This window comes from Carassius carassius, chromosome 5, assembly GCF_963082965.1.
Source record: "Carassius carassius chromosome 5, fCarCar2.1, whole genome shotgun sequence".
NCBI lineage: Eukaryota > Metazoa > Chordata > Actinopteri > Cypriniformes > Cyprinidae > Carassius > Carassius carassius.
This window is the reverse complement of record NC_081759.1, coordinates 23,878,458-23,889,308: the sequence shown is the minus strand read 5'-3', so window position 1 is coordinate 23,889,308 and position 10,851 is coordinate 23,878,458. Positions and strand designations below refer to the sequence as shown.

General features: G+C 36.7%; 1 protein-coding gene across 1 annotated transcript in view; it reads left to right on the top strand.

The window, feature by feature from the left end:
• Positions 1-5,694: 5,694 nt before the first annotated feature.
• Positions 5,695-10,851, top strand: part of vcana (versican a) — a 35,588-nt gene continuing 30,431 nt past the window's right edge. The window contains exons 1-5 of the mRNA XM_059549270.1: positions 5,695-5,869; positions 7,213-7,284; positions 7,981-8,352; positions 9,138-9,312; positions 9,564-9,691. Coding sequence (XP_059405253.1) covers positions 7,221-7,284; positions 7,981-8,352; positions 9,138-9,312; positions 9,564-9,691 — 739 coding nt within the window. The 5' untranslated portion in view covers positions 5,695-5,869; positions 7,213-7,220. The remainder of the gene's footprint in view (positions 5,870-7,212; positions 7,285-7,980; positions 8,353-9,137; positions 9,313-9,563; positions 9,692-10,851) is intronic.

Here is a 10,851-nt window from a genome sequence, read left to right as displayed (position 1 = left end):
AGTAGTGTAACTTTTTTATTACTTTAATAAAGTAATGTAACTAATTACTTTTGAGTACATTTTGATTACTTTTCTAAATTTCTAATTAATGTTTATTTGCAACTGTTAATCATTTTCAAACATTTACACCATGCAGGTTTAACCTTAAAGTAGTAATCAATACTGTCAGACTTTCACCATCCTTCATCACTTGAATTGAAATGATCACATTTGAACACATCCACCACACAATTGGACTTTTAGTATTGCCTTTTACTTTGAGATTGATCTGAAGTTCAATGCAGATTTAAAATAAAAAGAAATAGTTTATAGATAAGGTTTTTGAAACCAAATCTTTGCATAACTACAGGAAACACTGCATCTAACAATGGTTTGTGGAAAAAATAGTTAATAAAAAAAATAAAAGCATATACATCAACTCAAATACGGTTATCTAATAAGCATGTGTCCTATTTTGTGTACAGTCGTGGCCAAAAGTTTTGAGAATTACATAAATATTAGTTTTCAAAAAGTTTGCTGCTAAACTGCTTTTAGATCTTTGTTTCAGTTGTTTCTGTACTGCTCTGCACTGTTGGCACTCCGATCCCGCAGCTGAATCCTCTTTAGGAGACGATCCTGGCGCTTGCTGGACTTTCTTGGACGCCCTGAAGCCTTCGTTACAAGAATTGAACCTCTTTCCTTGAAGTTCTTGATGATCCTATAAATTGTTGATTTAGGTGCAATCTTAGTAGCCACAATATCCTTGCCTGTGAAGCCATTTTTATGCAACGCAATGATGGCTGCACACGTTTCTTTGCAGGTCACGATGGTTAACAATGGAAGAACAATGATTTCAAGCATCACCCTCCTTTTAACATGTCAAGTCTGCCATTCTAACCCAATCAGCCTGACATAATGATCTCCAGCCTTGTGCTCGTCAACATTCTCACCTGAGTTAACAAGACGATTACTGAAATGATCTCAGCAGGTCCTTTAATGACAGCAATGAAATGCAGTGGAACGGTTTTTTTGGGATTAAGTTAATTTTCATGGCAAAGAAGGACTATGCAATTCATCTGATCACTCTTCATAACATTCTGGAGTATATGCAAATTGCTATTATAAAAACTTAAGCAGCAACTTTTCCAATTTCCAATATTTATGTAATCCTCAAAACTTTTGGCCACGACTGTACTAAACTCCTGAAACATTGGTGTCTTTTTGAAACACTGCTGTCTCTTTGTTTATGATATGATGATAGTTTCTCAAAATAAGTAAAATGCTCATGAAGTGACTCACAGCAGTTCTAGAGATTATGTTTGTGTTCAGGTACTCATATATTGAGGCGGCAGAGGCTGAAAACACTGCAAGCTTCAGTAGGCCTATGTGTAGTAAATGAAGCCGCATGTCTGCGCCATTAATTTCCATGAGGGGCAGACTAGGAAAAAGAAATAAGGCTTGGAAATCTCACACTCATACACCCACAACACATTCTGAAACATGGACAACCCTATTTTGCGTATGGATCTGACATGAAAAAGATTTAAATCCTTAGGTTGGGGACATGCAACATAATTAAGAGTTCTCTCCTGAACTGCACCTTCACTTCCATTATCCATCCATCCTTTCATGACTTTAAAACTGACGATTTTTATTTGACTTTTGCCATGTTGTGTAAGTGCATTTTTGTTTTTTGGTTAAATTAATTACCACTTGTATTTATTTTTACTACTTATTCCATGGTTAAACCACGGTTAGTGCCATACCATAGGCTACATTAATTTTCCTAAGGATTGTGTTTTTGTATGCACTAGCTTCCCCTAAACCTATGATAAAATATGATTATCTGTCTGCTAAATTACTACTGTAACATTACAATAGATAATAATGATGTCGTTTATACGATATTTTTAGTGAGTGAGAGCAATGTGCTGCTGCTGCTTGATTAAGTAAACAAAGACAAAACTACAATAGCATATTTACAGATGAAACGGACCTGCCCTTGAAACCCTAAGCTGAAGCTGAAGAAATAGCCTAAGCTGTATGTGGATGTGTGTAAATATTCAAATGTAATCCTCTTTGTAATCCTTAAAATTTTCATAAGTAACTGTAATTTAATTACTAATTTTTTCTTAGTAAGTGTTTACATTTATTTTGCAACTGAGAGAATAAAAGGTATGCCTTCTTAATTTTGCGTTTTGCAGATCTTCCCACCTAGTGACTTGGACATGTGGGGGCGTGTTTGAATGAGCCTTTTTTTTTTTTTTTGCAGAGTCCTAACTGTGAAAAAGAATATCTCTTTGGTTTTGAGTTTAATCTTTGCAGCTTTACAGATCTTCTTTATGCACCAAGAGCTTGTTACACAAAGAGAAAGGAAAATTTGACATTGCATCATATGACCCCTTTAGAGGTTTGAAATATCCCAGCCGGCATTTCAACGTTGAAACAACATCAGGTACCATGGTTGAATCAACGTTGAATTACCTTTCGATTTTGCAAATTGGATCACCGTTGAAATCGCAGCGCTGTTTCACCGTCTTACCTTCGTTATGGGTGAATTATGGTCGTTCCGCAGACCTTGGATTAACGCGGAATGAGGTGTTGATTTTGAAAAGTTAATCAACGTTGATGACACGTTGTTTCACCGTCGTACCTTGCACCGTGTATAAATACGCAATTGTATGTTCAATTAGATCCTAGTTTGCATTTAGATCAACACTGTACAGGCAAGGTTAAAAAATCAAATGACTGCCAGCAATGGCTTTACAATCAACTTCAATAAACTACCACATGCTCAAAATAGTAAAACAGCAGTTTTATTTTGGAAACATACTGTATAAAACAGATGAGAATAATCCCAAACTTTATTATGCAGAGTATGCGTGGATGTATTGTTAAAAACATGTAGTAGAATAATCCAAATACAATAATATTTAAAGGTTTTTGTAAAATATTTTTGCAAATACTGTACATGCATATTTTTTTGCAGCACTTGCAAGACGAACCCTTGTACCCTTATGACTGAAACCAGTGGATCTTTTATTTTGGTGGAAAACTACAGTTTCTGTAAAAAACATGTTTTAGTAATGTGTCTCATTACAAGAGATGTGTACATTTGTGCAGTGAAAATGTGTTGCACATCTCGAGAAGGGAACCTTCAACCAGGGACACTGTAAGGGGAGGGAAGATTAGGACAATTCCAAGGGCCCAGCATTAGAGGGAGCACCCCCAGGGGGGGTGTCTTCTTTACCGTGGGGCATGCAGAATGAGATTTCTACCGAAGGGGACTCTAAAATGTTAGAACCAACAGCCTCGTGCATACAGTGTGGTTGTGCTTCGGGTGATCCTTGAAAGAGTCCCAGCGCTAGGTCCAGTCTTTAGATGTTTCTTGAAGATGAGTAAAGACTCAGCTGTACGAATTGAGATTGGGGGTCATTCCACCAGCTGGGCACAGTCCAGGAAAAGGTCCGTGAGAGTGATTTTGAACCTCTTTGAGCGCAAACTTCTGGAGGGCACATAAGATTTAACCAGTGAGTTTAGGTATGTTCACAATGTTTCACAATAACTTTGATATTGTGAAATATATTTAACTAAAAACTGAATACAAAATAAATCACACAATATTTTCACTTTACAGTTCAGCAACGAGGTTGGAAACAAAGTGGACAACACTATTCATTAAACACTTATTTAATGTATTCAGATGAAAATTTACAATATTACAATAATACCATTTTTCAACATAGAAAGTTGGTCATGTGCTGGAAGTTTTTCAACCGTTCATCTTTAAACGTTGAATCAACATGGTTTCAACGTTGAAACCACAACTGACCTTATTTCAACCTTATTTCAACCATATTTCAACGTTGAAAGTTGGTCATGTGCTGGAAGTTTTTCAACCATTTAGCTTTAAATGTTGAATCAACATTGTTTCAACGTTGAAACCACAACTGATCTTATTTCAACCATATTTCAACGTTGAAGGTCGGTCATGTGCCGGCTGGGATAGCATAAATTGCATTTGACTGAAATGCTTGTATTGACATATTTTGCATACTACCTATGATAAAACTTTCATGGACTTCTACATTAACTGTTGCCTCCTGGTGGAATGACCTGCCTAACTCAATCCAAGCAGCTGAATTCGTAATATTTTCAAGAAACGGCTGAAAACAAATCTCTTTCATCCTCATTTGACCCTCTAACTATAGTACTCTCTATTCTAATGCTAATTGTATCTCCTTTTTTTATCTAATTCTGTTCTATCTTCTTGTTTTATTTATAAAGAAAGAAGAGCCTCTAGCACTAGCGTTCCCTATTCTTTTTCTATTATTTCTACTTGTTTTCTTTTTATTTATTATAAAATATATATATATATAAGCAAGCAAGCAAAAAAAATGTGTTACGTATACTGTTGGGCGAAGCCCCGCCTCCTACTGTCATCCTTTTGAAAAACGAAAATATGGTCACACTATATAATATGTTATTTGCGTAGAGTGAGATTCATTGACAATGAGTGACATCCTTTTTAGTGGTTATTATGAGTTATCTTTGCATGGTTTAGGCAATCCATTTAAAAAGGTAGAACTTTGTTTTCCAGCCACACACACGTTGCAAAGTTTCGGGAATAACATCCGTATATTTATTTATTCGGGATTCTCTCTCGAAGTAGCAGTGTTTGACACGGTGATATCCAAATCAATAGACGGGACAAAATATGTGAAAATGTGCATTAAGACTAAAACACCCTCACTAATTTCAGAAGCACCCTCAGTGATTATTTCTGGAGCCTGGTTAATACCCTTTTATTGTATAACTGTATACAAAAACAAAAAAATACAAATGCACTACATAAAATAATTTACTTACAATTTAAGCTCTTAATTAAAATAATTCTTTATAAAATAAATAACAAGAAGGCTGACTATAATCAGATATCTTCCATTTAGTGAGAAAAGCTCTTCACCTGAATTAGAAAAAAAGCTAATCTGGTCTTCAGCAGTGATGCGAGGAGAACGTTTGAGCGTGTACACGTAGCTGAGAGAGAGCAGAGACAATTCATAAAAGAACATATTTAAAAGCACACGTCCAGTTTTATGTGAGTGAAGAAAACTACTTGCGAGTGGAGATTCGTACTCGCGCTTTACATGGATCGCGTAACATGCGCTCTCGATATTGTCATTATGGTCACTATAGAAACCGCCTAAAATTAAATCTAAAGAAGAGAAGAAAGCGGTCCTAGTTAGCTGCCTACACACGCCAGGATCCGCCACTGCCAGATGCAGTTAGATATTTACTTAAATCGCAAGACATCTGGTAGGGGGGCACCTGGGTGGCCAGCCAAATTTCTGTTGATGGTTGGGGATGGGGACTGTGGCGCCCCTGGCCACCACGTAGACCCGCCCCATGCATATTAGTTATTATTTATGTACTTTTTTAGGTGTTCAATGCTTATTTTTCAATATTTTTGAAAGTGCCACCAAAATAAATACATTAAAAAAAAAAAAAAAAAAAACCTGAACAATAGGAAATTAGGGTGGGGGCTTTGCCGAGGCAAGGGGCTTTAGCCCCGTCAAGCCCCGCCCTAGGGCCACCACTGCAAGTTGGTGTCCACTCACTTTTTCGGGTGGGCAGTGAGCCCCTCCTCTAAATGCCTGACGAAGTTATTTAGGGTGTAAAATGGATTTGAATTTGCTGTTAACGTTCACATTCTGTGTCCGGACAACAGCAAGCAACACACGGTCCAGGGAGACTGAACACAATTGAGGAGAAGGAGAACACCTTTTTTCCATTCTGATACAAGGACACGTATGAAGGTTTCATGTAGACTCACTGTGAACTGGGATTAAGAAACATTTATTTTCGTTTGGAGTTATAACTTTCAGGAAAGGTATAGTATTTCATTCATTATTTTGAACTGTGGTCTGTATGTTATGACATTATCGTTAGTTAAAGAGATTCTGTGATTAGTTGTACGAATTTATAACGTCATAATATGATTACATTTAAATAAACCAGAATATATATATATATATATATATATATATTTTTTTTTTTAATACTATATGTTTTAACAAGTGTTTTTCAGTCTTCTTCGTCTTATTATTATCATAATTTATTTTCTGTTGTCCTGAAATTTTATAGTAGGCTATTTTTACAATATGGAGTAGCCTAATTAATATTCAACGATATTTTAACCTGAGTCACATGGACGCATTAAAAGTTCCCACGACCTCACTCAATACAGAAGTAGAACTATCCAAAGAGAACCAGTGAACTGATAAAGTAGTGCCAAAGACTCGTTAACAATCCTCCACATCTCTGATGCTGAGTTTACATCATTGGGCGTGACTTGTAATAGGTTCCAGCTCCGTTTTAGGGCATCTAGGGCAAGACAGTTCTGAATATCCATTCACAGATAATACTTGACTATTATACATCAACTGTAGCCTGGGGGATCTAACTATTACAGAGTAATGATGAACTTCCAATAGAACTAAAGGAGAGAAGAGTGCGCACTTGGACATTGGACATTTGTGCCGCGTGAGTGAATGAAAAGTGATGATGTAAGATCTCAGACGACTTTTTGGATGATAATAAGAATTTTCATACATGAAAGTGATTATTTGAAAAAGTTTTTGAGTAGATAGCCTAGTAAGGATTATTTTGACAACATGTAGGCTACTTATATATATATATATATATATATATATATCTTTTTTTTTTTTTTTTTTGATACTGTATCATTTGCCTCCATCTATTTTTGTCACAATGATTTATGTAATTACTCTGTTTTATGAGTTTTCTGTAATGGTCAAATGTGTGATGACCTCATCACTGCACGTTTTTACCACTTTGAGTTTTCTTTTAACACTGTGGTGGGGAAAAAACACGTCAAGGAGCTGACTTTTTTCTTATACTGTATGAAGCACGGGATTAAAAATGGAAAACGTAATAACACGGTCAGTTAGTCTCATGAGTTTAGTAGTGTGGCGGTGGCAACAATTTAAACCTCACCCCCCACAGGGGATTATAGCAACTGAATACTTAATTCCGCCACCCACCCTCTGAGAGGAAACGCTTTCTATGACCAACACATAGCCTCAGTCAGATGAGTAAATCCGTTCAGCATACATGCCACTTAATAGCTAGCAAATGTGATTCAGCTCCGTATCCAGATAGATTTAAGTGACTTGTCAAATCAGTAAATCGATTCTTCTTTTCACCTCCTAGACAGGAAGATGTTGCTAAATATAAAACACATATTGTGGTTGATCTGCATATACCAAACAACGACTGAACCTGGTAAGCTTTTTACTTATTTTAACAGCATCTATATTATAGTGTTGTCTGGTAATACATCTTTACATGTTCAATAGTTTCTAAATGTAAGGGTGACAAGGTGTAAATTTGATTCGTTATTCTAAGACTGGTGTTTGCATGAGTATAAACTACACATCCATGTTCAGTGCTTTTCAGATTTCATTTCATACAACAAAAATCAACTTATTTGTTAAATTAACTTCAATGCTTCTTCTAAACCATTCAAACTGTAACGAAGAAGACCTTAATATCTCATTCCCACAAACTATTGTCCCCCAGCTGCCTCTAATGGTTTACTTCCAGTCACCTATACCTTTTAATTAGGATCTTCTTGTAGTCTGGTGCAAACAGATGGCTTGACTTCATCACTCCGAGAGTCCATGCTCTCACACGGTGGTGTGCTACCCTGAGGGGTAATCCCACCTGTCCAAAGAATTTCTCACATTGTTGGTCTGAGTATATGGTGATTTTCTCAGTTATGATCCTTTCAACGTCCCCCCTTCAAGGTTGTATGCCCTTCTACAGGAAAGTAGTTTCTGGTTTGCTCACCCGTAGGCTTCACAGAGGCAGTAAAATAATTCTCAGCTCAATTATCATAAACACAGTAAGGCATGATTTCCTGTGCTTTGCGGTGGATGCAGCTGTGTGTATAACGTCTCATGCCTTTCATTCTCTCAGTCTCTAGCACGATATTGGTGATGCGTCCTGTCAGCGGCTTGTTGTCTGGGAAAGTGACCCTTCCATGTTACTTCTCCATCATCCCCACTGTTGGACCTAGAAACAGAAATGCCTCAGGAACAGATTACCTACGCATCAAATGGACCAAAATTGAGGGTGGTGTTGAGTCGACTGTTCTTGTAACTCAAAATGGCGTCATTAGGATTGGTTCGGGATACAGAAGCCGTGTATCTGTGCAGAGTCACCCGGAAGACATTGGGGATGCTTCTCTGACTTTGGTGAAGCTCCGGGCCAGTGATGCTGGAACATACCACTGTGAAGTGATGTTTGGGATTGAAGACACACAAGACACAGTCAGTTTGAATGTTGAGGGTGAGATTTTATTTAAACACATTATCTGTCTCCTATTCTCTCAAATTTGTCTTGTCTTTTTAGAGACACCATTGTTATATATGAAGCACATATGCTGCCAATATGATAAAATCCTTAAAGCTGATTGATCAATGACAGTCATAACCCAAGTAAATTATAGATAAATGAAAGTTCAGTCTGTTAAGTGAAGCTGTTTGTCGGAGAAAACCCGCAAGCACAGATTATCTAAATTGTTGAGGGATTTTAAGGTTGTTTTGGACTCTCTCATATTACACTTACAGTGTTAAAAGTCAAATGCACTCCAATAAATTTTGCCTCTCTTAATGTATTCCCTCTGCTTGGATATACTCTGATGCCGGGACACATTTTGTATGGGCTGATTTATGCTCAGACCACGTGAAAGCATGGGAAGGGTCAACCCTGAACTGCTTTGGCTCTAGAATTGGAGCACCACCCTGCTCTCAGCAAAGACACACTGCCATTTTAATTAGATCCATTACTCATTTAATTTGAATTTGTTTCAAAGCGACAATTATGGGGCTGGATGGAATGTCCCCTCATTCAAACGAATGTCTCAACACTGCTTTCTTTATTAATTTGTTTATAAGCAACTTGCAGACATCATCAAGAACGAAGCAGTTTCTATTAGGCTTCATATTTATTGTGGTCACTGACAACAATGATAGTAATACAATATTCCCCCATTTAATGAATATGTTAATGGATGGAATGGACTTTGTTACGACATGTTCATTTTTGTTTGTTTTATTTGTTCTTTTGAACAGGCGTGGTGTTTCACTACAGGTCAAAGGTCAGCAGATACATTCTGAACTATGCACAAGCTGTGCAGACCTGCAGCAACATTGGAGCCACCATTGCTACAGCAGAACAGCTGAGAGCTGCACATGAGGACGGGTTTGATCAGTGTGATGCTGGTTGGATAGCAGATCAAACAGTGAGGTTAGAAGCAACACACACACACACACACACACACACACACACACACACACACACACACACACACACACACACACACACACACACACAGACAGTCTGTATTTCAATATCCTCTTCTGGCAAACTCCATAATAAATTTAAAACAACATGTCAACATGTTGATATAAAAAGGAAACTGCAATGGCTGTACTACTTGCACTGCTTTTTTAGTTATGAGAAACTTTTCTGTCTGTGTGGATTGTTTCTATCTGTAGATATCCAATCACTAGACCAAGGCCCGGCTGCTTTGGAAATCTGCCTGGAAAACCTGGTGTCAGGTCGTATGGCAAACGAAAGCCCACCGAGACCTTCGACGTGTACTGCTATGTGGATAAGATTGAGGGTACAGATTTTACTATTCTTGTTATTTCTTACAACTCCACTCATTAAAAAAAAAAACACGTTGACATGGCCAGCAGTTCTGTGGTAATGTGAAAGAGCAGTAGTTTATCTATTATATTTGCTCTATGCAGACATACTTCATGTGGTTTTAAACTGCGGTTATGACCAAAAATGAGTATCAACAACTTGGCAGTGAACATATGATGTATTAAACATTGAAGTGGAAGCTTTCAATATTTTATCTGCCACAAAAGACAAGTTCAAGTCAAGTTTTTTTTTTTTAAGTAAATCTGTAAATCTGTACTGTTTAAGTAAATCCAATTTTAGTTTGAACTAGGGCTGCACGATATTGAGAAAAAATGACATTGCGATATTTTATTTTTCTGCAATATATATTGCGATATGAAATCTAATCTAATTTTTTCTTACAAACAAAAATGGAGTGAGCACACTTACACTCATTTTAAATTATTTAAACATCAGAGTATTATTTAAATTAGAGTAAATTATTTGTTTGTAACTTTAGGATATGGTTTGAATTGTTAACATATTAACTAACATGAACTTACCACGAGCAATACTTTTGTTACTATATTTATTAATCTTTGTTTATCTTAGTTTATAAAAACACAGCTGTTCATTGTTTGGTAATGCTACTTCACAGTGCATTAACTTTGTTAACAAATACTGTACAACTTTTGATTTCGACAATGAAGGCTATAGCCTAAATGTTGAAATGAACAATGTTATAGAAGTGCAGTTTAGTAAATGTTAAATACTGTAGTTAAATAGTTTGATAAATAGAACATTATTGTAAAGTGTTACAGATTTTTTTTATACACCAATTCAGATGTCTCCTGAGTTCAGTGTTGGACAGGTCAGTTGTTAAAACCATTCATTAAATTGAATCGGTTCAAATGAATCATTAGGTAAGACTCGTGTCTTACCTTAGACCTGCCCTGAGTGAGCTGTCATCAGTCTGCCACTGTTTCACAGCCGGAGCATATGTAGACAAGAATGACTCCTAAGGGATTGAAGTGTTTTGTTGTTAGATGTAATAATGAACATAGCAGTCATCATTTACTCCGGACATCTGATCCACTGAAGACGCAGTGGATTATGTTTGTTTCTGAAGGGAATGCCCTCTCCAATCTACCTAAA